The 27,550-nt window shown below is 55.5% G+C and overlaps 1 protein-coding gene across 15 annotated transcripts in view; it reads left to right on the top strand.

Annotated features, from left to right (window-relative positions):
* Window positions 1-27,550, top strand: part of Ncor2 (nuclear receptor corepressor 2) — a 161,570-nt gene that overhangs the window by 27,113 nt on the left and 106,907 nt on the right. For 13 of the 15 annotated variants that reach the window (XM_029533570.1, XM_029533571.1, XM_029533577.1 and 10 more), the window contains one exon: window positions 26,216-26,426. The exons of 1 other annotated variant lie outside the window; for it this stretch is intronic. In XM_029533570.1, coding sequence (XP_029389430.1) covers window positions 26,322-26,426 — 105 coding nt within the window. In that variant the 5' untranslated portion in view covers window positions 26,216-26,321. Of the gene's footprint in view, window positions 1-10,767; window positions 10,907-26,215; window positions 26,427-27,550 lie in introns of those variants that run through there. One more of the 15 variants, XM_029533569.1, reaches the window with a different exon arrangement.

Genomic DNA, 27,550 nt, shown 5'->3' with positions numbered 1-27,550 from the left:
TCTGAACTTGTGGTTCTTTTGATTCCGCTGTCTGTGTGCAATTCAGTGTGTGTGCCGCCGCACTGATCTGTGTGGTATGGAGGGCGAACATTGCCTGCTAGGCAAACACGCCACCGACGGAGACACTTCTCGTAGCCATAGGCTGGGGTTTCATCGAGGCGGGAAGGGGGTGGGCAGGAGTCTGCGGGGGTGGGGCTGCCCACTGGGTCTTTGAGAGTGGAAAGGACTTCTTGGTGGCTGGGCCCCCTCAACCCCACCCCCATCCATCCGCATCTCGCCTAATGGGGAGCCACCTCAGCCTGACTTATCTGCCTGTCACGCCAGTGGCCCACCCGAGGACGATAAAAGGGCTTTTTGTCTGCAAGCACTTAGCTTCCTCCACTGGGGCGATCCATCATGCCTGTGGGAAGAGGGAAGCAGACAGAGGGGGAGGGCGGGGAGCCAGGGACCCAGGCGGCTCCTCAGCCAAGACAAGGCTGTCTGGGAACGGCAGGAACAGACTGGGGATGCCCCGAGCCCCATCCCCTTGGGCAGAGGGCCACGAGGCCTTTTGGAGATCCTTGGGCCTCGGGAAAGTCTGCTGAGGGAACAGAAGTCTGTGTAACAAGCTGGTCACCTGCACACACCCTCAGGTCCCTGACCACTTTGTGGGATGACCTTGTTTGATCTCCAGAGCACTCCTAAAGTGCCACGTCACTGTCCCCCCATTACAGATGGGGGCAGTGAGGCTGGGAAGTGATATGAGGTTCTCTGCACTGATGAGAGCCTTGGGGTTCTGTGGTGGGCCCAGCTGTGTTGTTCTGACCTTGCAGTGGGGAGAGGGGGCTCTGGGGCTTTCTAGGGGAGGGCCACTGGAGTTTTAGGCTTGGGTAGGAGGTGGTGTTTACCTGAGCCCCGGCTGAGAGATGGGCTGGAAGATGGAGAGAGAGAAAGGCTTGTAATGGGGGAAGGCTAGTGCGGGAACGGGGCGGTCAAGCATGTCAGGATAGGCAGGTGAGTGCCCAGGGCTCAGTGGGCAGATTCTGGGGCTGTGGTCAGCGAGGGAGGCTCACACTCTGGGCTCTGTTTCCCACCTGGAGAGCAGCTTGGGTTTTGTCCTCTAACCCTGGCTGTAAAAACCACGGGGTAGAAGAGCACAGGGTTCCCCTTCCCTTCTCTCTGGCTCAGTATCCTTTATTCTTTGGCTCCTTCCCAGCTCTGGGTGCTGAGCCCTGGCCAGACTCCTGCCTCCCTTCCCTCCCCTCCCTTTACTCTTCCTTCCCCTCCGCCTCTGCCCTCCCTCTCCTCCTCTTCCCTTCTTCCCCCAGGGCCACCCTCAAATGACAGCAATTAATGGTGCCTGTGATGGCGGAGTGTGACAGCTGAGCTGCCTGCCTGCAGCTGCCCTGCTAATCGGGCCCGGGGGACTCCCCCCCTCCTGCTAGTTCTATGCACTCCTCCCCTTTGCTCACTGGGGCGCAAGGGCCAGCCAGCAGTGGGCCCGTGGGAGGTGGCAGAGTTACCCCAACCCTGTAGCTTCTCCCGCTGGCTGTCCTCTTCTGTCATCAGGGCGACTCTTGCCTGACCTTGTTGTCCTCCAGTGAGCATGACTGTGGCAGTGGGCACCTCAGTTGCCCACCTCCCTCCCATGCCCTGTTCCAGGTCTGATGCTGGCCTGACATGATCCTCAGGGTGAGCCGGGAGCCTTTCTCCCAGGCATCTATGCTTCCTGTCTCCTGAGAGGGAGAGAGAGAGGGTTCCCGTGGAATCAGACCTTTGTCCTGCCCTAGACGGACAGCATCAGGCAGATTCGCTGGCTTGATCCTGGGGGACCTGGAGGCAGCCTGTTGCCTTTGCCAGGGTTAAAAGGATCCCAGCATGTCCTGCCCACACTGGGCTTTGTCCATCCATCATTTCGAGGTGGCAATAATAGGGCTCCTGCTGTATACCAGGACCTGCAGCCAGTGCATTCACCTTGGTTTATTTTAGGGCTTAAAAATATCTTGATATTTATTATTAGTATGTGTGTGTGTGTGTCCCTAGTTAGAGAACAGCTTGTGGGAGTCAGTTCTCTTTTTCCCAGGATTGAAACTGGGTGGTCAGGCTTTTGCCACAAGCGCCTTTGCTCTCTGATACATTTTGCCAGCTCCATTTTCTGGTGTTTCGTTTTGTTTTTCGGAGATAGGGTTTCTCTGTGTGACAAGCCCTGGCTGTCCTGGAACAGCCTGCTCTGTAGACCAGGCTGGCCTCGAACTCTCAGAGATCCACCTGCCTCTGCCTCCTGAGTGCTGGGACTGAAGGCTGGAACCACACCAGGCCAGTATCGTTTTCTGGCTTTTCTAACCTTGCTTTTATAGGTGGAGAAACTGAGGGAGAGGCGCTAAAGTCAGTTGATAGAAACGACTTAGTAAGAAAGGCCCAAATGTGACTTTGAGTCAGATCAGCCCCACCTGGTGCTCTTAGGTCAGGGGAATCCAGACTCCTCGTGGAAAAGTCGGGAAATGAAGTGGGGATTATGATGTGCAAACATGTGCGCGCGCGCGCACACACACACACACACACACACACACACGCACGCATAAATACGCATTCATGCACAGAGCGTGCCTAGCTTCGTTCCTCACACGTGCTGACTCTGGTCTGCTCTTGTTTCTCACACTTCCGGCTCCCGTTCTCTTCTTGCTAAGGGTACTTCCATCTTGCAGTGTCCGGCTGCTCGCTGATCTGGCCCTCCCTAGCAGTGGCTCGAAGAAAGCTCCCCTGGGCCATTTCTGCCTGCTTGAGTCTCTGTGAACGCGGTTCTGTTTCTCCTGGGTGCATTTCTTGTTGGAGTGGGTTGCGAGGTGCGTGGTAAGTGTGGAGGAGCCGCTGGGCTGACGGACGAAGCGCCTTCTCACCTTGTTCCCACCAGCAGGGTGTGGGCTTGCGACTGTCACTCTGTCGCTCTGCTTCCGTGCCTGCACTTGAGACTGTCGGTCACTTGAGACTGTCGGTCGGCTCCATTGGCCACCCGAGTGAGTCCTGTCGCGTTTTCGATGACACTTCAACATTGGCTGCGTTTTGATTCCGTGTCTGGCCAGCTGGCGGAAAGCTTGGATGGGTGAGACAGTCACGCACCTGCCAGCACTGGCTCTGTCGTTTCTTTGTATTCCCGGGCGATGACTTAAGTTTTTCTTGTCTCACCATGTGGACCAGGGCTGTGGTGTGTTGATGAGTAGCGGCTTCCAGGGTTACCAAGCGGTGGCTGTTCTGAACATTTTTAGTTAACAGAGGAGGAAACTGAGGCAGAGGCCAGGTGATTTCTCCCACAGGAGGATAATTGGCAATCAGAACTACAGCGTGCACACGTTCTCCTCTGTGTCAGGAAGTTACATGGATGCGTTTGCGAGCTGAGCTGAGCTGAGCTGAGCTGAGCTGAGCTGGAGGGTCGTGCCAAGAATTGATGGCCAGGGAGGGCCAGAACTCAGCCTTCCCTCCGGGGTTTCCTTTGCTTCAGAGCCAAGGGTGTGGAGGAGAGCCCGGGCCTCCGGGTGAAGCCCTGAAGTACTGTGAAGTGAGTGTCAGGCCGTGGTCTGCCCTCATCGAGCCTGTTATCTTGAACAAAATCACACAAGAGTTCTGGGGAGCTGTTGTGGGGCAAGGTAGGGGCCAGCTGCTCAAAAGCCCAGGAAAGGGGGCGACGGCAGAGGAGGGCCTCCCCGGCTCTTTACAACACCCCCTCTCCCTAGCCTGCGGGGGTGTCGGCTGAGACGACTTTTCAGGGGAAGAAGGCCCGTAAATCAAATAAGCAATCCCGTAAATAAATAAGTAATGAAGTTAGTGGGGTGCCTAATTACATCAGAGTCGTAATTACGGATGGATGCCTGCCCGATAATTGTACTTGTTTTTAATCTTTGGCTCCGACATGTGTCTCCTCCAGGCAGAGGAGGCGCTGTTGCGGAGCCTTTGTGGGCCTGGTGGTTGGGTGTGTGGGTGCCGGGTCCATCCACACAGGGTTGTGTGCTGGGTCGGCCTTGGCTTTGTCCCGTGGTGACTCCAGTTCTGAGGTCACCAGGAGTGGAGACAATGACAGGGATGATAGTAGCAACAGGGTTTTTTAATAGCACCCACAGTGTGGTTAATGGTAGCTTATTTAACCTCCAAACCCTCCGAGTGCCATCATCCCCTTTATGCATGAGACACAGGCACAGAGAGGTTTAGTACCTCCCCCGAAGTCACGCGGCTCGTAAGCCTGGGTCTTTCCCGCCTCAGCCTCTAGGTTATCCCGTGTGGGGCGTCTTGGGTACGTTCCCTGCATTGAGTGGCAGTGGGAGCAATCCTGTCGTCCTGTGTTATGGCCTTGATTCCACAGTGACGTTATTCTGAGCTGTGGATGACCTTGCATCCCGCTAAGGACAAAGCTGGCTAGCTTCGGGTCTCCTTCCTCTCATAGGCATCATCGCACCCATTCTACAGAGACAGGAGGCTGGGGCGGGGGAGGAAGTCCGGAGCAGGCTCCCACTGCTGGCGGGTGCTAGGGCCAGGGCTCTGGGATTCTGATCACTTTCAACTCCCTGGTGTAAAAGCAGAGCTGGAGATGGGGTGGACAGCCGTGACGTGACAGGACAGGGTGGGGGAATGACATGACTGTGACCTGGGTTGGTTGGAGGCGACTCAGCCATGTGGCATTGGGGTGCCTTTCACACGGGGAACCAGAATCAGGGTTTGTCACGGGCTTTCCCCTGACTTCAGGAATTCACTTGCATTTTAGCATGTGAAGGGCCAGAGCGTTGGACAGGTTGGCACTGTGAATGCCCCGAGGGACTATCGGACTCCCAAGTGTCAGCGAGGCTGATGAGGCCCAAAAGGTGTGGATGAGGCATGAACCCTAGGTTAGGGCCACCTAGGACTCCTGAGGTCAGGGGCCCGTGCACCGAGGTCACGCTAGGCGCCAGAGGGAAGTAACCGATGGGTGCTCAGAGTGGAAAGTCCCGAAGAGGACGTGTTGAGGCACAGCTGAACCAGCTGGGTCCAGGAGCACAGACACCGCCTTGGGGGAGCTGCCACTGTCTTAGCTCTCTTTCCTTCTGTGGTCCTCGCCCTTACCAACAGCTCAGTCCTGCCACCCCAGGGGAAGGAGAGGCACCGAGGGCCCAGGAGGGTGCGACTTCCTTACCTGTTTTCTCCCCAGTGAATTCTTTAACACCTTTCTTCCCCTGCAGGGAGAGGTGGCTAGGGTGGTAGTTGAGGTGTGTTCAGAGGTATCCCAGACTCAGGAAGCCAGTGAGCCTAGGCAGGGGATTGGGGTTGAGCACAGTGCCAGATGCTCTGAGCAAAGGTAGCTAGCTGGACAGCAGCGTTGAAGTGTCTGAAGTCAGAAAACTGCAGCCATGTGGGCCAGAGCCTTCCTGTTGGGGTAAGCTCTTTCCCCCTCCTCCCTCCTCCCTCCTCCCTCCTCCCTCCTCCTCCATTTTTTTTTTAAATATGACCTGTGACTTTTATCTCAAAGTATCTTTTTTTTTCTCCCCTTGTGATCTGGGCAAATGTCTCATGGAATGTTCCAGAAAGTTCCAAGTCTGGAGAAGTCATGTCTGGCACCTCTGCAGATGCTGTTTGAGAAAGTCAGGGCCCAGGGTTACATACAGTCTCTGCTCCTGAATGATCGATCGTGCAGGTGCAGCAGGGCCTGGGGAAACACCAGAGGACAGCGACTCCAGGGGCTGGTGACTGAACGCTGCCATTTTGCTCCAGGGGCAGGTCTGTCTTCTGCCGACGGCCTCAGTTTTTCCATCTGTGACATGGGGGGATAGCTGTGCCTTTAGGGATACTCTGAGGTATCATGGTGCTTATATAGACGTCAGTCTGGTGCCTGGCATTTTGGGGATGTGACGTCCTTGTCTGGTCAGGTCCTCTGGGGAATGTTGGGAGCCTCACCTCTCAGTCACCGCTGGCTGAGTGTGGGGTTTCAGGACCTGGGGCAGTGGCTGCTGCTGCAGGAGGCCTAGTTGGCTGGTGGCACTGCTGCAGAGGATGGCCCCTTTGGGCATAGGGTGGTGCACCACAGCCTTGGTCCTACTGGACTAAGTATTATTCTAGTGCAGTGTGGGAAGTCTCCTGTGCCAGCAGCAGGGGACAGGGATGAGGGGAACCTTCCCTCCTGGGGTAGAACTGGGTACTTCATGCCTCCCCAGAAGGGATTTGGGCTCTGGTCTTTCTTGCTGGATCTGGCAGGCAGTGGGCAGTAATATGGGCCCCGTGACTTTTGTTTGGCTTGGTAGTGGTGTTCCTGTTGGTTTCCTTGGGCCTGGGGGAGGGGTGGGGAAGGGGTACGAGAGGGGAGGGAGAGAAGCTTTAGCTCAGTTGAGCCATGAGATGTGATCTTTGGGTAGAAGGTCTTGGACCATCCCGAATTGTGATGAACACAACATAGTGTTGAATGCCCTGAGGTTCCAAGGAGACATTCTGTGGGCTGGAGCATAGGTGGGCCAATGCTGCCACAGCTGAAGGCACCAGGACTGAAGGGTCTAAGTGTGCTTGCCACACCTGGGGAGGGAGTGTGGCCCTATATAGCCTGATTTTAGACCTCCTTTAGCTCCCATCTCAAACGCCCCCAGTAGCTGGTCGGCCACTATGGCCACAGGGGCAAGTGCACGTGTGGGTTTTATTTTAACTTCACGTGTGTTGGAAGAATTTGACTGCTGCTGTGTGCACAGTGCTCCATGCACACGTTTCTTGAATGTCCAGCAGCTCTAGGCCTGGGGGCCAGGAGTCCTGGGGTGTGGGGTGCCTTGCTGAGGCCCAACCAACCCTTAGTTTTTGGTGTGTGCTACTCCACACCTCTGATACTTGGTTATTACTCAGGTAGAGATTAGAGCTAGAGTTAAGGTTGTTTTTTTTTTTTTTTTCTCCTTCTCTCTCTCCTCGAGACAAGGGTTTCTCTGTGTAGCCCTGGCTGTCCTGGAACTCACTCTGTAGACCAGGCTGGCCTCAAACTCAGAAATCCGCCTGCCTCTGCCTCCCGAGTGCTGGGATTAAAGGCGTGCCCACCACGCTCTGCTAGAGTTAAGTATTAAGTATTAAGAGTTTTACTGTGTGTCTCAGATTGGCCTGAACTCAAAGCAGTCCTCCTGCCTCAGCCTTCCCAAATGCTAAGATTGTGTTTGCTAACATGTCAGGTGCAATTAACCTTTAACTTCTTTTCCCTTTGAGATAGAGTCTGGTTTTGTCTCTCAGGCTGCTATTAAGCACAACTCACTCTATCCTGGGCTGGCCTCAAACTTGTGGAATCCTCCTGCCTCAACTTCTCCTGCTTTAGCTAGGGTTACAGCATGTACCACCCCACCTAATGAGAGGAAACATTTTCAGTGGGTGACCGGTGTGTCAGTTCTGAGCACCGAGAATTGTTTGTGTTTGTTTGTTTGTTTCTTTAAGCTTTTCTTTTTTTTTTAAAGATTTATTTACCTATTTTATGTATGTGAGTACACTGTCACTATCTTCAGACACTCCAGAAGAGCCACCATGTGGTTGCTGGGATTTGAACTCAGGACCTCTGGAAGAGCAGTCAGTGCTCTTAACCGCTGAGCCATCTCTCCAGCCCCGAGAATTGTGTCTTGATCATCTCTGTCTTTTCACCTACAAACTGCTTGTCACCTGGTCTCTCAGGGGCTCATCGCCATTGCGTCTAGTCCCAGGCCCCGTGGCTGCCCCGTCCCTGGGTAGACTCTCAGACGGGACCTTGCTGCGTGTCTTATGTCTCGTTGTATGGCTTTGGGGTGCTCTTCTCTGAGGTCCTCGCATGTGTTGGCCTTCATTTCTTTTCACTGCGTGGTTATACTCCACTTTGTGGTGATGTAGCCGTAGAATGTCTTAGGAGTGTCTTTGCAGCTAGGGAAACGGAGGCCAGCATGGCCACTGTGCATGGGGTCCAGGCTCGGGGAAGGGAGGTGGGAGAAGAAGTGTGGGCAGTTTCTCGCTCTCTCCTGTGTTTGGTTCCCCTCCCTGCTGCCTGGCCAGGAGCCTTGCTTGGGGAATATGTATGTTGGGTTGGCCATAGCTCTCTGAGGCTCCAGATCTCCTCACTGTTGCTCTTGGCTGGCCGTGTCAACAGGCACAGGCAGTTGGCCTGCATCCAGTCTCCCCTTTGGTTCCCTATGGACTTGACTCTCAGCCTGTAACCTGGACTTGACCACCGTCACCAACATTTCCCGCCACGTGTTGCTACACGGAGCAGCCAGCTTGCTTGGGAATTGGGTGTGTGTTGCTGGCTCAGGATGCTGGTGCTGGGTGGAAGGCTCTGCGTGTAGCTGCTTCTGGCTTTTGGTGATATATGATCACTAAGTCACTTACGGAACACTCAGCTGCCTGGGATCTTATGAGAAGACAGAGCTGTGGGCGTGACTGCAGAAAGGGATATGACCGGGTGATCAGCTTTGAAACTGTACTTACGGGTTTCAGGGTAACCTTTGGAAAAGGCACGGTTCTCTTGCAGCCTCTGCTGGAACAAATGCAAGGGCAGAAAATGGGGGACACCTCTGACCACAGCTTCCTGGTGGCATTTGGATGGTGTGCTATGGCTCTGTTCTGGGTTTCAGTCTCCTGATGTCACACTGAGAGCCAGGGATGGGGGACTATCCCAGTGGTTACATCTTGGCTGAAAAGATAGGCTTTAGCTGCCTCACTGTTTAATGCCTCAGTTTCCCCTACCTGTAAAAGATGGCTGCAGGGTGGGCACCCCACCTTTGCCAGTGGGGTTGGGGCAACCGAAGCCTCTGGAAGCCCTTCTTGGGTTATGGGCACCACAGAGCAGTCAGGAGGGATGTCAGGGTCTTCTGGACTGCAAGGGCTTAGATGTCTCCTTGGTGGTCTCCCTGTGGCTGTGGGTCTTTCCATAACCTTCAGTGACCACATTAATCTGCCTTAGTCCTGAGCTACTGGTGGCGGAGGCCGTGGCTTCATTTTCTTCTTCTTCGTCGTCGTCGTTGTTGTCGTCGTCGTCGTCGTCGTCGTCGTCGTTTGTGAGTTACTGATTTTACAATATTCTTTTTTTTTTTTTTTTTTTTTTTAATTTTTAAATTTATTTTCATTTCACGTGCATTGGTATTTTGCCTCCATGCGTGTCTTTATGCCTGTGTGTGAGGGTGTCAGATATTCTGAACTGGACTTACAGACAATTGTGAGCTGCCATGTGAGTGCTGGGGAATTGAACCCAGGTCCCATGCAAGAGCAGCCAGTTCTCTCAACTGCTGAGACAATTCTCTAGCCCCGACTGGTGGCTTCTTGCTGGCTGTGGCACTGTAGGTACCGCCATGACCCGGGTTCAAATCCCAGGGCAGTCTCTTTCTAGGACTGCTTTCTTTGGATCACAGTGGACAGTGGGGTCACTTTCTGTCATGCTCTGGGCACCCTTACCCTGGGCACCCTGCTTAGCGTGGTTGTGGTTGAGCTGTCAGACACAACATTGCTGGTCATCTTGAGCGGCTCCTGATGACGGGATTGTGACTGTGATTGAAGGCCCTGTTGGAGGCCTGTCCCCTCTTCTTCTCCTCCTCTTGGCCCTTCCCTGGCCTCATCTTTTCATCTTCCAGACCTTCCTTATTTCCATTCTGGCCCCACATTTGGCTGTGTGTATGGCCTGGGCTTCCTGCTTGGGGGTGGGGTGGAGTGGGGGGTGGGGCACAGAGCTTGCATCATGCAGTGTCTCTTTTGGGAACACACTGTTGGCCTGACTCTTGGGTACTGAAATGGAAGCCATTTGAGACCCTAACAGAGTGGTTCTCAACATGTGGGTACCCACCTTTTCACAGGGGTCGCCCAAGACCCTGGGAAAACACAGATATTTACAAGTAGCAAGATTCATAACAGCAGCGAGATTAGTTATGAAGTAGCAACAAGCACAATTTTATGGTGGGGGGTCGCCATAACATGAGGGACTGTATTAGGAGACTGTAGCATCAGGGAGACCATTGCCCCAACACCTCAGGGCTGTGGCCCAGAGCCCCACAGCTACAGAGCCAGCCCGCCTTGGGAAAGATGCACAGCCCACACCCAGAGGAGGTCGAGCAGGAGGTGAGTCACCCAGCAAGTCACAGCCAGTGCTGACGCCTGCCCAAGCATCCGGCCATCTCTTCTGGCCTCTGTGTGCGCTTGGCTCTGCCTGTTTGCCAGCCCGTCACCAAGATGAGCCCCGGACCCGGTTTCCTTTAGTTGAGATCGGAAGACCGGGAAGATCGGGACGGACGGGAGTATTTTCCTCTGGCCATCTGGCCCTGCAGGGCTGGAGGACGTCAGGGCCGGCTGGGAGGAAATGGTTAAAGGAGGGGCCGTGGCTGGCCCTGGTCCCTCTGCCAGCAGCAAGGAGGGAGAGGGCTTCTCAAAAGCTATAAAAAGGCTTCGCAGTGTTGAGCCCCAGTGGCTGGAAGCCCGCCAGGGTTACCATGGCGATGAGGAATTAGTCCCGACTGCCAAGGCTGCTAGCAGCTCGGTACTTTTGGCTCTGGAACAAGAGTGGACTTATGTAATTCCGTGTTTATAGGCCTGGGTGGCGGACGCAGAGCTGGGCCTGAGTCTTGGTGGCGGCCCACAGTGGGTCACACCACCCCGCAGGGTATCCCTGACACGTCTCCGGTGCCCTGATTTGGGGGGACATTAGGACAGAAGCCTGGGGCCTAGCAGGCTGCTGGTTCCCACCGGGGCCTCCCCAGCCGGGGTGGGAGCCCAAGTCTCGCGGGAAGGGGTGCGGCTGCTGTGTGGGGCCGCCCCTTGCCCGCTTGGTCTGGAGGGAGGATGGCCCTGTTGCTGGCCAAGGGCTGGCCCCTAGACGCCTGTGGGTCGGGCCTCGGATACAGGGCATGCTGACCTGGGCTGGCTCACTGCCGGCCCTCGCTTGCCACATGGGGCAGTTCCTGCAAGTTGTGTGGAGCCCACTCAGGCTGTTGCTGGCCATGCACTGGTAAGAGAAGTTGCCTGACTGGGGGTGCCCACATCCCCAGACCCTAGGGATGGTGCCACAGACCAGAGGGCTACGATTTGCAGGATGTGGGCAAAGGGCACTGCCTGGGGACTCCTGGAATTGCCTGCAAGGTGCCCCAGCCCTGCTTGAGGTATGGTGGCCCTGGTTCCTGCCTGCCCCCGTCAGCCAGCTGGGGTGGCTGGAGAGGCCCGAGGCAAGATGTGTCTCAGGGTCCTGTGCATGGGACAGTAGGTTATCTTAACGGGAAAAGTTGTTGATGTCCGGAAGACGCGAGGCACTGGGTACTGGCTGGTGGCCCTGGGAGGGGATACATGGTACAGACATTGTGCCTTCCGTGAACATGCCTACCCAGTGCGTGATGGGATAGTGGGACAGTGTAGGTCGGGACGTGGGGTGACCGGATCAGAGCGTGGGGACTTGGGAGCTTGGGCTGGGGGGGGGGGAGCCAGGTGCAGGCATTGTGGGCCCAGCCTGCCTCCCCTGCTGAAGTGGAGCTTGGCTCAGCGCCCTGTCTGGTTTGAAATGAGGGCCACCGGCCCAGGCTTGCCCAGGGCCTTGGCAGCACGAGAGGGGTAAACATTGGAAAGTTGGAAAGGCTTCGGGAGCTCACAGCAGCAGCCTGCGGCAGCAAGCCCAGGGCAGGGGATAGACTTCTCCAGGCCTGGGGCGGGGGGTGGGGAGCAGCTGAGATGCAGCTCCCAAGGATCCCCGAGATCAGGCTGTTGTGGGGGCTCCAGCGACTCATTTGCCTCAGACCCTGGTTGTTCATCCAGTCCCATTTCCTATTCTGTAGCTTTCAGTGTGCCCCCTTTAAACTCTTTCTCTTATTTCCCTAAGTGACGGGGCCCCACGGGAGTGGAGGTAATAGTAGGAGGAACAGCACCTTTTTAGTAGGCTCTGGGGCAGGACTCAAGTTAGATGACTCTGGCAAGCCACTTCCTAGTCTCAGTCTTCCCATCTGGCAAGTGAGCATGTATCAAGTTATGTGGTCTAAAGGACCCGATGACACAGTTCTCTGGCACAGGGTGGGTTTGTGGTACTGACTAGGGTTGTGGTTGCTGGTGAAGATGACAGTGACAACAGCAGGCTTATCTGGGCCAACGGTGGGTATGTGCCATCTTGGAGTAACAGTGTTAATGGAGTTGTGGGAGGGTCAGACGGAAGTTCAAGGTATAGCCTGAGCCTCGCAGGACATTCCACCTTGGTCAAGCCCTGGTCATTCCCTAGCCTCTCACGTGTGCCTTGAGGGAGCAATGGGAGCCCCAGGGGCTACAGGGCTGGGTGGTGTTCAGGGGTAGACCCCATAAGTAAGCTTCCCAGGCCCCCTTGCTTTGTAGAGACTCGAACCCTGGACTGGCGCAGGTCTTCACCTGGCCTCCCTTGCAAGTCCATTGTCCCATTTCCCCTGAGCGTGCGTGGGTCCTTGACACTGCCCAGTGTGGCTTGGGGGTTGGGCCAGGGTGGGAGGTCCAGTGTTCTGCTGAGGGTGGCGATGCTTCTGTGTTTGTAAGTGACACCGAGTGCTGCTTCTGCTGGGCTCAGAGCCTCTCGTGTCTGGCCAGCAGCAGCCACCTGAGGGCTCCTTTCTCGTCTAGGCCACCATGCTAGCTGCCCACTGTCAGTCGTCCTGGGACTCCCCAGCCCTCAGGAAGGGCCCCTGAGTCGGGGCTGTACATGCCTCTACTGTTTGGAGGCCTTGTGTCTGTTTGGAGGGTGTTGGCTGGGTAGAGGCCGCCTACCTGTGGGGAGCTTGGGTGATGTCCCTGCTAATGAGAAGCCTGCATGGAAGCCCAGAGCAAGGTTGGGTATGGGATGGAGGAGCTGTGGCAGCTGAGGTCATTGAGCCTACACGTGCGCAAATCCATGCTCAGATGCATGCACACACACATGCATACACGCTCGTGTTCACAGCAAGTATTTGAAGGTGTGACTATAGCTGGTTGGGTCAGTGTCCTTTCCCCGGCTCAGACTTTGAGAAATTGAGCCCTTGATGATTCAAGTGCATGCCATTGGGGGCACCTCTGAAGGGCACACGAGATCGTGGGGCTTGCAGTGGCATCCCCAAGAGCAGCTCTACAAGTTTCCATGTACCTTGAAATAACTGCGGAGGAAGGACAGTGGCTCCCAAGACCGGGCTGACCTGAGTTTGTGCCTTGAGGTTCCTTGCAGGCTGGGTGATTTGACTCAGCCCCCAGAGCTTCCATATCCTCATCCGTAGGATGTGGGGTGAGGGGTCAGCGCCCTGCAGGGCGAGTGTGACTGTTAGGTCAGTAGTCACCTGCACTGAGCGCCTGTTAAAAGGGTTTTATCATACTTAGTGGGGCATGGTGGTATGGTCCTTTAGTCCCACTACTGGGGAGGCAGAGGCAGGCAGATCTCTGAGTTCCGGACTAGCCTGGACTACAGAGCGAGTTCCGGGACAGCCAGGGCTACAGAGAGAAACCCTGTATGGAAAATCAACAAAAAAGTTGTGTCACATCATTTTTGGGGCGTTGGTTATCTCCTTCCACCCACCATGGCTGTCTTAGGGGTAGAATTCTGGGTGTCAGGCTTGGTCGCAGAGGTCCTTACCCACTCCTCCATCTTGCCAGCCGTAGGCTGAGCGTTTTCACACTGTGCCCTGTCGTCAGATAGTGTGGCGGGCTGCTGTGGTCACCACCCGTTCGTCAGTGTGATTGCTTGCGATGGCCTCACTCTGAGGTCAGTGTGATCGTGTGGTTCGCCTGCTGCCTAGTGGGTGTGATTGTCGTGGTTTATCTGTTCCGTCAGTGGCGTGCACATTCAGACTTTGCCTGGTCACTGTGGTGTGTTCTGTCGTTGGCTGAGTCTCCATGGTTGGCGGGCTTTATTGTTGGTGGGATCACCATACTTTGCCTGCTTTCCTGTTGGCGTGGTCTCCATGGTTCGCCAGTTCCACAACTGGCATGACCTTTGAGATTCGCTAGCTATGTCGTTGGTGTGGTCTCCATGGTCTGTCTACTGTCGTTGGCGTGGTCTCTGCGGTTCATCTGCTCTGTCGTTGGCCTTAGGTGTGAACAGTGTCTCTCAGGAGCTGCTGGTTCTAGGTGGCTCTAAAGCGTGGGCAGAGCCGGCATGGGGCCACCAGGCGCATGGGGCCGCCGGGCATGCCATTGAGCTTGCTACTCTCGATACCCGGGTGGTTCTGACTTAGGTAGGGTTTCTAGTACACCACCACAACCAGTTTGGCTCACAGATCCCCAAATCAGAATCCATGGCTCACAGATCCCCAAATCAGAATCCATGGGGGAGGAGGCAGGAACTTAATTAAGCAGGGGCCAGGAAGGAACGTTGCTTCCCGGCTTGCTCTAGATGGCTTGCTCACTCCATCTGCTTTCACAGACAACCCAGGGTGAACAGCCTAGTGTTGGCCCCGCCCACTGTGGGCGGGGCCCTCTCAAATCAGAATCAAGAAACTGTCCCACAGACTTGTCTCTAGGCCAGTTCGATGGGGGCATTTTCTCAGTTGAGGTTCCTTCTTCTCAGGTGACACTGGGTTGTGTAAAGTTGACAAAATGAACCCCCCCGGAATTGTATAGGTTACTTGCACGCCACGGGGTTGGGATGGGGATTCAGGGCTATGCTCTGAGGGACTTCTGTAAATGTGACCAAGCGCTGAGTGAGAAGAGGGTTAGGGAAGGAAGGAAGGAAGGAAGGAAGGAAGGAAGGAAGGAAGGAAGGAAGGAAGGGTGGGTTTGTCTCAGCTTGCAGTTTTGTTTTTTTTTTGTTTTGTTTTTTTGTTTGATTTTTTTTTGTTTTGGTTTTTTGAGACAGGGTTTCTCTGTGTATCCCCTGGCTGTCCTGGAGCTCACTCTGTAGACCAGGCTGGCCTTGAACTCAGAAATCCACCTGCCTCTGCCTCCCAAGTGCTGGGATTAAAGGCGAGCGCCACCAAGCCCAGCTGGCTTGCAGTTTTTAATGGGTTCAGTCCATGATGGTAGGGGAGCTGAGACAGCTGGTCATTGCATCCATAGTCAGAAAGCAGAGAGTAGACAGGAAGTGGTCTAACTGGAAAACCTTGGGGCTCCCCCCCCCCCGCCCCCAGCCAGGTCCCATCCCCTGAACGCTCGAGCGCCTGGGACCGAGTATTCAAACACAGGAACCGCTTCCCACGCAGATCCTGGCCATCCTGTGGAGTGGTGCAGGCTTGTTTCTGGGGCAGAGGGCACAGGGTCCTCTGCCTCCCTGGGCACAGGATGGAGAGGCAGAGAGGGGGTGTGGAGAGCTCTCTAACCCCCTGAGCTTGTGGGCTGTTGTCACTTGGAGACCTCATACTGTCAGGATCTTTGAACTCATACCACCTGGCTTCCCTGAGATGGGAGGGAAGGGTCCCTCCTGCTCCAGTGGCCCCTGGAGAGGCTGAGGTGCGCCTCCGTGCTTGGCTGGTCCTGGGTGTTTGTCCCCACTGTCTAAATCCTTGAGTCTCTGAGCTCTTCGTACATGGCTGGCGGTTCTGAGCTGCAGCCTTCCTTTCTCGGTGCTGGGAGCTGTCTATCCACTGTCGAGGTGCTAACAGGTGAGGGTCAGGTTGGGTGCTGGCCTGGGCAGGGCTGGTCTGTTCCAGCTGCAGCCTCATTTGGTGGAGAGGTTCAGGGAGCTGCCTAGGGCAGCTTCTGTTGCAAGGACACCGGTCCTTCCTGTGACCTCATCACCACACAAAAGCTCCGCCCTCCTGGTGCCATCCATCTCTTGGCTTATAGGTGTCAGTCTAGGAGCTAGGGGGTCCCAGATGTTCCATCTGTGCCCTGACAATTTCCTCAGCTGTGCCTGCAACATCTGAGCATAGCCTCTTGGAAATTGTCACTTGGTGTCTAGGGGCAGTACCCCAGGCTTGTTCCTAGAGTGAGGGGGTTGGCTTAGAGTGGTGTGTGTGTGTGTGTGTATGTGGTGTATGTGTAGAGTATATATGTGGTGTATGTATGTGTGTGTATATGCGTGTGTGTGGGTATATGTGTAGAGTATATATATGTGTGTGTGTGTGTGTGTGTGTGTGTGTGTGTGAGGTATGAGTTTGGGTATTTATATGTGTAGGGTGTGTGTGTGTGTGTGTGTGTGTGTGTGTGTGATGCATGCATGAATGTGTGTGTCTTGTATGTAGAGGCAGGACCCTGCTTCCTCAGACTGGCCAGACTGATGACCTGTGACACTCACTGTGGGAAACTGGGGCATCCTTTGTGTTTGCTGGGTGCCCAGCTCCTGGGAGAAGTCATGGAGATGGGGTTGGGGGTCGAGGAAAGCGGGGCTCTTTGCTTAGGTGTGGGTGTGATGGCCAGTTTTGCCTGGGGCAGAGGCCTCACTTGAGCCCAGAATCTTCCTGTCCTGTGAGGTTCAAAGAGGGTTAAGTAGCTCCCCCAAAGACCCAGAAAGACCCAGCAGACACAACGTGAAGCGGATCCATCCATCGTTTTTTTGTGTCAGTCTGCCTTCAGGGTGATGGAGCTTAGGGGATTATCCCGCTTCCGCCCCAGAAGGCCATGTTCTTATCCTTGGCTCAGAGTAGGCCCTGAGCAGCTCTGGGAGGCCCACTTCCCAGGCACAGCTTTCTCCCTGGCGCAGACACTTCCCAGGCTGCCCGCCCTGTTCTGGAAGACCCAGGGTGGCTTCTCCTGCCACTCTGAGCCAAGCATTCAGAAGACCCGCCCCCTGCCTCCAGTCCTGCTTTGACAATGCGCCCTTTGTCCCCTGGTCCAGCCTCCTCCCAGCTCCCAGCAGAGTGCCCGGGCCTATGATGTCATGTCCCTTTCAGCCAGGTCCTAGGCGGGTGGCCGGGGTGGAGGCCAGCAGACTAGGAACGACTGACCTGCTCCTTACCATGACTGGGCTGCCCTGAACCCTTCAAGGTCAGGGTCAATGTTCCCTTGTGAGTGAGTGAGTGAGTGAGTAAATGAGTGAGTATGTGTGTGTGTGTGTGTGTGTGTGTGTGTGTGTGTGTGTGTGTGTGTGTGGAGAGAGAGAGAGAGAGAGAGAGAGAGAGAGAGAGAGAGAGAGAGAGAGTGAGAGCGCTCCCATTTACACAGCTGGTTCCTTGGCTTTCTTTCCTTTTTTTCCTCTCCTCTCCCGAGCCACCTCCAGCCTCTTCGCCTGTGAGTGGATGAGTCACGGAGCTGGCCTCTCCCAAGAGCCTTGGGCGTGAGACCCTGGCTTCCTGCCAATCAGAGGGGCCTCTGGGCCAGGACCATGCTCCTAGGTGTCCCTGCGTGTGGCTTTACGCTCGGCCTCTCTGGCTATGTGGAGACTCTACAGGGCCTAGCTGGGGGCTTGAGGGAGTCTCTGACTCCAATCGGGCTTAATTTAGAGCACACAGGGGTCTGCTCAAGCCTGGCTACCCAGATCCCGTGACAGCATTTAGAAATTAGGCCTTTGCAGGGGTGACTGCAGATAGAATCGCCGTGCGTTTCCTGGGTGGCCTCAATCCCTGTACAGTGCCATGATAATCAGTAGAGAGTCTCAGGAAGGAGGCAGAATGGGCCAACAGAGCCATAGTAAGGACCCCCTGGACTTCCCGAGGGTGGAAGGGGTTTGCAAGCTGCCCCGGAACCCTGGGAACAGCCCACCAGGCCTCCATAGCGGTGGCAGAATCCATTTCTGTGATTTAAAGGACCTACCTTGTGGTTTTTATAGCAATTTAGGAAAGACTTGGCCTGGAACGCAGTACCTGGGGCAGGCTCACCTGGGCGCGCCACCTGCCTGCTGTGTTGACCTTGGACACTTTTCTCCGCCTCTCTGTTCCTCTCTCTGCACCTGTAACAGTGCTTCAGATGGGATCTCAGGCCAGGCTGTCAGATGACTGGGTAGGACGCCAGCAGATCCTGAGGAGAGTCAGACACAGGGCTGGCCACCAAGATGGCAGGAGCTGTTCCCGTTGGTCTGTCACCATGGCGACCACTTAGGCCCTGAGATGGAAACAGTGTTGCCCTGTAGAAAGAGTCTCTTCCTCCACTGGGTGACAAGGAGCTGTGGCAGGCACACAGATGGAGAATAAAAGCAGAGAGGCCTGTATAGGATGTCTTCTTGCCCACCCTCACCAGGCGCTGGGTCCAGGTCCTGGAACTTGCCATGTAGACCATGCTGGTCTTGAATGCACAGAGATCTGCCTGCTTCTGCCCCCTAGGGCTGGGATGAAAGGTGTGTGCTACCACACCAGGCTTACCTCTTTCTATATTCTAGAAGCCTGAGCTCCCATGAAGGTAGAGGAGGGGTGTGGTGAAGGCAGGAGTGTGGCCCTGTTCATCAGCTCTGGGCTCCTCACCCTTTGCAGAGAGCCTACCCTGTTCCTGCAGAATCTACGTGGAGGCTTCAGTTTCTGCCAACTATGTCTGCCGCCAAGGACTGACCCAGATCTGCAAGATCAGTGAGGAGCAGGCACTGTCAGCGAGGCCCATGTCCCTGTTAGAGCCACCAACAGTGAGGAGGAGTCTGGCACGGCTGCTTTGGCTCCCGCCACAGTGCTCAGTTAACCACCTCCTCCTTGCTCCATTCTGTACGGAAGAAGAGGGACCTTAGAGGTGTCTCAGGGCACAACTCGCTCAGGTCTCCCCGTGCCAGTGGGAGGACTCTCTGCCCCTTCTTAGGGTTAGTACAGAAGTTCCAGGTGACTGATCAGAGCTTCAGGCCCAGTTGGATCCAGGTGCTTCATCTTTTCTCCTGAGAAGTCTGCACTTACCAGCCTCGTGCGGGAGAGCTCGCTGCTCCTGACACGCCCACAGAATCAGTGCAGGTGCCCAAGAATATGACATCCACCTGTGATCCCAGCATTTAGGAAGCGGTGGGTAGGAGGATCAGAAGTTCAAGGTCTCCTTCAGCTACATAGTGAATTTGAGGCCCGCGTCTTGAGCTGGGACTAACTGTAGGGTGCTGTGTGGGGAGCAGCCAGGGAGACTGGAGTATGCTCAGAGGAGGCTGGGCCCACCGCCGGTGTAGACCCCCAACAAGCCTGATGTTGACTAGTTAGTGTGTCTCTTTGGAGGAAATGAAGTCTATGGACGGATGGCTCACTGGGCTGTGTACCATGTCACCAGGGCACTGGGCCTAGCATGAGTGTTTTGCTTGTCGTAGGCGGTGCTGCTAGAGGCTTGCAAAGCTGGCTGGTGGAAGGTACAGATGGGTCTATCTTGGGCCCCTGGGCGGCAGGCTGGGCTACTGGGTAGTGATCTCTTTTTCAGAGACCCCATTGAGCTCCCAGGTGGAGCTGGCTTTCTGGCTTTGCCCTCCTAGCCACTTTGCTTAGATCCAGTCCAGCTCCTGGGTCTGTGCTGTTCACAGTCTTGGCCTGGTTTGCATGCTGTGGGGGCCTGGTGACTCCTCTTTTGTCTCCCATCTAGGCCCTCTTCCCTGTATTCTTGGCGATCTGGCCCTGTCCATTCTGGGATCCTACGTGGGCAAAGTTCCTGGAACTGCCTCTGGGGCCTAGGGTGTCTGGGTTCTTACTGTCCTTGGCTCCTGGCAACAGGGTCTCCAGATTCTTCATGGTTGTCTGATGTCAAGTCTCTTATTGATCACTGCTGAGTTGCTGGGCCACCACTGGTGACGGTGTATGTGCTCTGACTGTGCTGGTCCTTTGGTTGGGTGTCCAGGTGGCCTCAGGTTTCTCTGCTGGCTAGCAGGGAAGATAGGTTAGGTAGCACTATAGCTAGCCATGAGCTGGCTGGGACAGGGAACTGCACTGCAGGGTCGTAAGACTGGACAGCTAGTGACCTGCAATTTTTGGCTGCAGAGACACATCCACATGTGGCGGTCTGCTTATTCCTTTCAGGCCGTCGGTGATCTCTCCTGGATTCCTCCTGAAGCATCCTGAGGTCTGTGTGTAGGGAGGGACACACCCAGGGACATACCCAGTGGCTAGGCAGGCAAATGTGTGGTTGCGTGGACAGGTGGGCAAGTGGGGGCTCTCTGGTCCATGGCTTGCATGAAACTAGAGGTTCTGGAAAGTTCTTCCCAGCCTAGGCCCACGATGAGCTGGTGGATTGCAGCCTGGCAGATTATGAGGCATTTCTAGACAGACCCAGCTAGCCTCACTCAGGTTTTGTGGGTTGAGGTGGGTGGGGGAGGGGCTTTACACTCATTATTCTGGGCTTGGAGTCTCTGGGGCCCATAGGGAGTTCCATCAAGGGGCCTCCTGGAGGAGGCCTGAGTGTTTGTGCCTGCGTGTGTGTCTGCCCACATTGTGATAATTACCTCAGCGTTTTGAATTGCATGGAGTCGAAGTGTTGGATGTTTTCTCAGTGTGCAGCTGATCTCTGGAGCCTTCCGACCTGTGAAATTCGGCCCTGAGACACCCCCCCCCCCAATGCCCGCCAACTCCCTCTTCCCTCTTCTAGCTGACACTGTTAGTCTCTGGCCACCTGCTTGTGTGTCACCTGGGCTCTGAGTCTCTCTTGTGCAGAGGGAGTTGGTGGCTGGGCCAGAAAAGGAGGAGCTGGGGAGGAGTGGGCAGAACCTGATGTGGGATCAGAGAACTTGCATGGCCAGGCTCCGTGGTTCAGCCTCCCCTTTCCCCAGTGTAAAGTTAAGTAGTGGGCTGGGGAGAAGCTTCAGTCAGTAAAGTGCTTGCCGCGCATGCATGAGACCCCCAAGTTCCATCCCTAGGGCCCACAGAGAAAAGCCAGGCAGGGTGGCCTGTGTTTGTAATCCCAGCTCCGGGGAGGTAGAGACAGCTCGTTAGGGAATTCCAGGTCCCAGAGAGAGGTCCTGTCTCAAAATATAGGGTGGTTGTATCCCGAGGGGTGATACCCAAATTTGATCGCTGAATACTATGTGTGCAGGCGCACACACACACACACACACAAATTAAGCACAAAGAAAGCTGCAGGGAAGAAGTGACTCTGCTTTGGCAGGAGCTAGTGGCTGGCTGCAGCCCAGGGGACACCCATGTGGCTAAGTACGAGAACCTGTGGCCCACACTTAGAATTCTTCAGTGCCTAGGTGGCCAAGGCCTGTGTATGGATGCTGTCCAATCCTGGGCAGAGGAGCGCCTCTCCCGTGCTATGGTCTCCCCATCTGTTGAGTGGTTCGGGTATGTTTAGTGTCAGGCTCACAGCCTTCAGCCACAGCAGACACCGTGAACAGGGCCCATGATGGAGACCCAACTGCTGTGCGGTAGGAAGGGGGAGGATCCTGTGAGAGCCTCGTGGACGCTAAAGGGCTTGGAGCCCTTGCCCTGGGACAGTGCCTTTCGAGAGGTAAAGACTGGCCTGCAGCTTCCCCATGAAGCCTGAAGCACAGAGAAGTCTGTACCCCAGGGTACACAGCAGGGCAAGGGGCAGAGTTGGTCTCTGGCCTTGTTCCAGCCATATGGGACAGTAACTTACATGGCTCTGTTGAAAGGGGATCTCTCTCTAGGATTGGGTGGCTCTTGATGGCATCATGTCTACTCAGTGACCAAGAAACCGTGACTTGGCTTTCAGTCTCCATTGCTTTGACCATGTGCTTGGTCCCAGCCGGGGGGGAGGGGTAGGGACAGGGGAGGAGGAGCCCTGTGCGGTGGGAAGGCGATGTGGGGTACAGGGTCGGGGGCCTTTAGGATCGTCCCCCCAGTGCCTAAGTTTGTTCAGAAGCCTCAGAAACCATAGAGAAGGCATTGCCAGGGGACAGACTACTTACTCATGTGGCGATACGGTGTTCCTGGCAACTTCCGGCTCCCACAGAAACGCAGGAGCAGGGGATTGGATCTGTCGGGCAGAGTGTGTGGCCAATGTGGTTCTTGTCCACAAGGCTTTAGGTGTCTCTGGGCTATACCATGCCCTTCTGGGATCCCCTGCCCAGGGAACTTGGCAGTTTGGGTTCTGAAGCCTGAGCTGGGCCCCTGGGCCCCATGGTGAATATGAGCTCTGGCTGTTCCTGATGGCCACACACACACAGTCTTAATCCTGGGATACCCCTGTTATCTCCCGTTCTCCTATAAGTTTGATGGTAGTGAGTGCTGTTTCCAGGATGTTGTAGGTTAGTGTTGCCGACATGTCGCATGGCTATCACCCCAGTTTCCCTTTATTCCACCTCCCTTGTCTAAGCTAGGCCACTGGCTGTGTCTCAGAGTGCTACATACCTGCCTGCAGTCCCAGAAGGAGGTTGCTGCCATGGGGCAGGGACACGGGTGGGCCCTTTATCACTGGGGCTACCCACCTCTGCCGGCCACAGTCCTTGCTGAGAGTCTGTTGTGCCAGGAGAAGGAAATGGGCAAGGGATACAGGCAGGCTTGTCACCTAACGTGTGTGATGGACAGGAATGGCCTTGGAGGATGTCCCGGCCAGAGGCTGTGACTCTATAAGTGCACACCCTGGGTTCAGCTAGTCCCCGCCCCTGCAGAATGACACCGTTCCACGGAGGCGGTCTTTTTAAGCTCACCCTCTGGGAGCTTCTTGCCTTCTGGGCTTCTCCTTTGGCGCTGCCTAGACAGGTTCCCACTGGCAGGCCGTGCAGCCAGGACCCTGCTGTCCCCAGGCTGCCGCCACTCCATCATGGGGTGTGTGAAGACGTCCCTCCCTGCTGTAAGCGTTTGTGGCTTCTGTCTGGCTCCTACCCGATGTGCTGCCATCTGCTCTCTTCCCTTCCCAGTTGCTGTCGCCCCGTCCCACAGTCTGTCTCTAGCTTGGACATTTATAGTGGTTCACCCGCCAGCGGTGCTACCCGTGGCAAAACACGGACGCCATACTGTCCCCCTGCCACCTTCTGGGGCTCTCACTGCTCCTGAACCAGAATCTCTTTGAATTCACCATGGTCTGTGGGGCCTTGAGTAACCTCCTTCCGTCTAATTCAGTGGTGTTCTCAGACATAGAGCATCTAGTCTCGCCCCTGGGCTTTTGCGGGGATGATGCTCTCTGTCTGGGGCATTCTGCTTCCTTGTTCACATGACTGTTATAAAGCCTGTCTGTTGTGCTGGGCCCAGGTACCCACCCTTTGCCTTTCTGATCTGTGCTGGGCCCCGTGTGGGCATGTGTGTAAGTTGTTCACAGTGTTGTTTTAAGTATTTGGCTCCCTTTACTCAGTGCGACATCCCTGGAGTCATCTAGTGCCGTCGTCCCCCCCCCCCCCCCGTTTGTCTGAGGAGCACTCTCATTGAATGGGCAGGCCAGGCTGCTGGGCGTTTCCACCTTGTGGCTGTTGGGAATGGGGTCACCCATGAGGGTGGGGTCACTCATGGAGGTGAGGTCATAGAGTCTCTGGCTTTAGGGCTCCCTTGAACATGGGGGTGCTGGAAAGGACTTGGTAGGGTGACCTTGGACCATGCAGTTCCTGTGTTCCTAGGGGATGCCGTGTGAATCCTGGGCCAGCTGGGCTGGGCTGAGGTACGAGGTTCTCCAGAGATGGCCTACAGAGGCATCCTTCCTGCCTCCCCTACATTTCCACCGGCCAAGAGGAAGATATTGTGGATGATTACCACCTTCCAGCCTTCCTGTGTATCCCCAAAATCAAATAGTAGTTTTGAGGCCATCCGCAGGTGTTGCATGGCGCTGGACCATGTGACCCAGGACAGTCAACCCTGGGGTGGGATTGCATTGATGGCGCTGTGGACTCGAGGTGCGGTGTAGACCTGTTTACCCCAGCCCCTCCCAAGGCAGCTGCTTGCCCTGATCAGGCACAGGACAGCTGCCATGTTGGCCTCCACATACTCTTGTGTTCATAAGTGTCATGTGACATGTCTCATTTTGGTGCGAGGTAGTCTTTGTGAGCCAGAGTTCTTGGTAGCAAGTAACAGGGAAAGTCAGCCAAGGTCACCAGAGCAGAGCCACGCCTGCCCAGGGAGCTTAGGGATGGCTGTCCGCTGGCTTCACAGGCTGAGCTGCCTGCTTACCCTTTTCTTTCTGCCCCAGGCTCACTTGTGTTTGGTGATGGTGTCCATGCAGCTGGTGTGGAGAATACTGGGGCTTACTGCAGACTGGGGGCTCACCATGCTCTGGCCCCCGTGAGTGCACAGTGTGGTGATTTAGGAGGCAGGCCTGAGGCAGAGATCTTCTTCTTTACAATTAGCAGTTGGTTTTGTTTGTTTGTTTGTATTGTCTTTTTTGTTTTTTTGAGACGGGATTGTACCGTGTATTCCTGGCTGTCCAGGAACTCACTCTGTAGACCAGGCTGGCCTTGAACTCAGAAATCTGCCTGCCTCTGCCTCCCAAGTGCTGGGATTAAAGGTGTGCGACACCACTGCCCGGTGTATTTTTTTTTTTTTTTTAATATTTTATGCTGGGAATTTAGCCCAGGACTTCATAAATGCTAGGCAAATACTGTATTACTGAGCCATGCCCCTGCCCAGACCCGCCACTGGGGTTGTAGGCAGAAGTACTACCACTGAGGCATGTCCCCAGCCCTTTTCACTCCTCCCTTCCTCCCTTCCTCCCCCCTCCTTCCCTCCCTCTTCTTTTCTTTTTCTTTTTTCCCAAGACAGGCTTTCTCTGGGTAGCCCTGGCTGTCCTAGAACTCACAACTCTGTAGGCCAGGCAGACCTTGAACCCAGATCCTCCTATCTCTGCCTCCTGAGTGCTGGGTTTAAAGGCATGCTTCACCACGCCTGGCTTCTTTTCACTTTTCAAGATAGGGTCTCACTTAATTTCTCTTGCTGACTTTGCATTTGCAATCCTCCTGTCTCAGCCTGCTTAGAAGATGAATGAACAGGTCTGTGCACAGTGCTTGCCTGTGTCGCCTTCTGACCCTTCTGCTTTGTGTGCCCCTGGGTCTCTGTGTGCCAGAGTTTGGTATTGCTGCCACATGGGAGGAAACATCTCAGAGGTGTGGCCTGGGAGAGGAGAATGTGTGTGTGTGTGTGTGTGCGTGCGTGCACACACACATGCATATACACAGGAATATTTAAGAAGTACCTTACATCGGTGATATCTTGTTGACCCTGAGGGGTAGGGACAGTGCCACCTACACTTTGGAAACGAGAGAGCTGAGGTTCTGAGAAGGGGACCTTACTCCCTGAAGCTGTGGTTCTTGGTCTAGTGTTCCCGTGTTCGTGAGTGTCATGTGACATGTCCGTGAGTGTCATGTGACATGTCCTTTTGATGATAGGTACCGTGTGAGCCAGAGGTCTTGGTAACAAGTAACAGAGAGTCAGGGCCATCAGAGCAGACCACGCCTGTCCAGGATGCTTGGGGATGGCTGTCCGCTGGGTTCTCAGGTCGACTCACCTGCTCATCTCTCAGCCCATCACCGCCTCCCCTTCCTGACCGTCTTATTGGCCGTGCCTGGGTCACATGGCCCTTCTTGGGGCCTTAGATGGGATGTCAGGTGCACACTGGTAGGTTAGGTAGGAACCGAGCGTATATAGTCAGGACTTCCAGCTTAGGAAGGGATTTTAGATCTGCAGTCTTCGCCCTCCCTGCTTCATTTCCCTGCATGAGACCTGTCCCTGGCTGACCTAGGCCATCGGTGGCTTGCTTGGAGGACAGCTGTTACCAGTGAGCCCAAGAGGAAGGGCCAGGGTGAAATTATAGGGAGCTAGGATCTGGCCAGTCTCCTCCTCACTCTCCTGAATCATTGCTTGGGATACAGCCCCAGCCTCAGCTCTGGGTGTAATGTGAAAGGGAGGGCCTTTCGGGAAAGAGAAGAAGGACCATAGGCCTGTCTCAGACTTCCCGCTGGGGCCTCCCTGCCTCTTGCAGTCTCTCGGTTCCCATTCTTGTGAGCTTGTGAGCGCTGTTGTTGTAGCTCTTCTTGTATTAGTCATGGAGGTTCCTGCCTGGACGGTGACCTTTCTCCATCCTGAACCTGCTTGTTGCCCACGATGGATTTGTTGTCCAGGATGCTTGTGTCTGGTCCAGGCTGTCCCTCATGTCACCTTAGGCATCCTGTTCCCCGACTCCCAGTGGCAGCAGGCCCATCTCCTCTGTGTCCTTTCCATATCATGAATCCGATCTCTGGCTGAGGACTAAAGGGCAGCCAGGCAGCCTCGCTTAGCAACTGTGTTGCCCCTGTGACCCATCGAGGGTCACTGCCATGTACCACTCTGCTAGCACACAGTCCAGGGACAGGCCCAGCAGCTGTGAACTGGAGCTGCCAGGGGCTTTTGAAGAACTTTGCCCTGGAGATCCGGAAAGTCCCAGCTATGAGATGAACTGGCTGACCAAGGTGGGCGTGGGAACCGTGTCCACGCCACCAAGGCTCCAAGTCTGCTGGTTGAGGCCTGTCGAGTAGGGAGATGGCTTGTGGAGGCTAGGCACAGTGCTGTGGCTTTGGGCTGTCCCTGAGCGGAGGCTGAGGCAGGAGGAAGGACTAGGCCGCAGTGGCTGTGGACCAGCTGCCTCCTGTTCAATTTGTTTTTTTTTTCTCTTCTCTCCACAGGCACCTGTGACGAGGTCACCTGCCAGCAGATGACCGAGACCAGCCCTTAGTCCTAGGTGTGGTCAAGAGTGTATTGGGCTCCAAAGCCTACCTGGACCCTACCACCATGTCAGGATCCACACAGCCTGTGGCACAGACATGGCGGGCTGCTGAGCCCCGCTACCCACCCCATGGCATCTCCTACCCGGTGCAGATAGCCCGGCCCCACACGGTAAGGGGCATGTCTGCTCAGGACCGCTACTGCAGTGCATCTTCTGAAGCCAGGCCGCTGCGGGCCCGTGCTGATTCGGTCTCAGTGGGGACACTGGTGGCAGCCAGGTGTGGTGATGGAGGCCTGTGCTCTCAGGGTGGAGGAGGTGAAGGCCGGAGGGTTTCTGTTTTGAGACCAGCCTAGGCTACGCAGCAAGTCTTATATTTAGTGGGACGGTGGAGGCCGAGGCTAGGCTGAGAGGACACGCTGCTTATATCTTGTGGACTTGGCATGTACAATAGAGCACCCATGGTGTCACGCCCCTTCACAGCGGGACCCATTTCCGCCATGTTGGGGTCCGGGGAGCTTTTGGGCAGGGAGACTGAGGTCGCACTTCTTCCTAAACCTCAAGATCTTGGTGCCTATTTCACTGTAAGACTCTGAGCCCCAGAGCAGTGTCCGCCTCTGCCAGGGTCCCGTTCCCTGCTCACCTGGTACCGCTAGAGCGAGCAGGCTGGGCTTTTATTGTGTGCCTGTTGTATACTATGTCTCTGGGCTGTGGAGTGAAGGGGTGTGATGGGAGATGTAGCAGCCACAGCTGGGTGGGAGTGTGCGTTCGTGTGAGCAGGAGAGAATGTATGTGTGTCTAGGCTTGTGTTGTCCCTCCTGGGCGGTATGGTCCATTTCTGTGTGGGACGTGTTTCTACTTGTGAGTCAAGAATGCTTTCCCATAAGCCCCAGGGCCTGGCCTTAGGGTGCCCAGCTGTATTCTCTCAGTGTGTGGAGCAGCTGAGGCCTGGAGGGAGAAGACGAGCGCTAACCATTGGCCTACACTCCCTAGCTCCCAGCTTTTACACCGCCACGCAGCGACCATGATGCACTGGGTGACAAGCAAGCCAGCAGCAAGGACATCAGCTCTCCAGGCTGGCGAGTGACCCAGATAGACTGTTGGGGGCTCGCTCTTCTGTCACTGGTAAAGCAGGGGTGACAGCAACACCCACAAGAAGGCCTATGCATGTCCCCATGTGGCTATTGCTGCCACCATAACTTGGTGACTGTTAAAGCCATTTCCTGATGGGCCCTGCCTGGGTTCGATCATCTCTTTGCCTTGCCCTCCCCTCCCCTCCCCTCCCCTCCCCTCCCCT

Source organism: Mus pahari, chromosome 23 (genome assembly GCF_900095145.1).
Source record: "Mus pahari chromosome 23, PAHARI_EIJ_v1.1, whole genome shotgun sequence".
NCBI classification, from domain to species: Eukaryota; Metazoa; Chordata; class Mammalia; order Rodentia; family Muridae; genus Mus; species Mus pahari.
The sequence above is the reverse complement of the archived record's forward strand: the minus strand, read 5'-3'. Positions and strand labels throughout refer to the sequence as shown.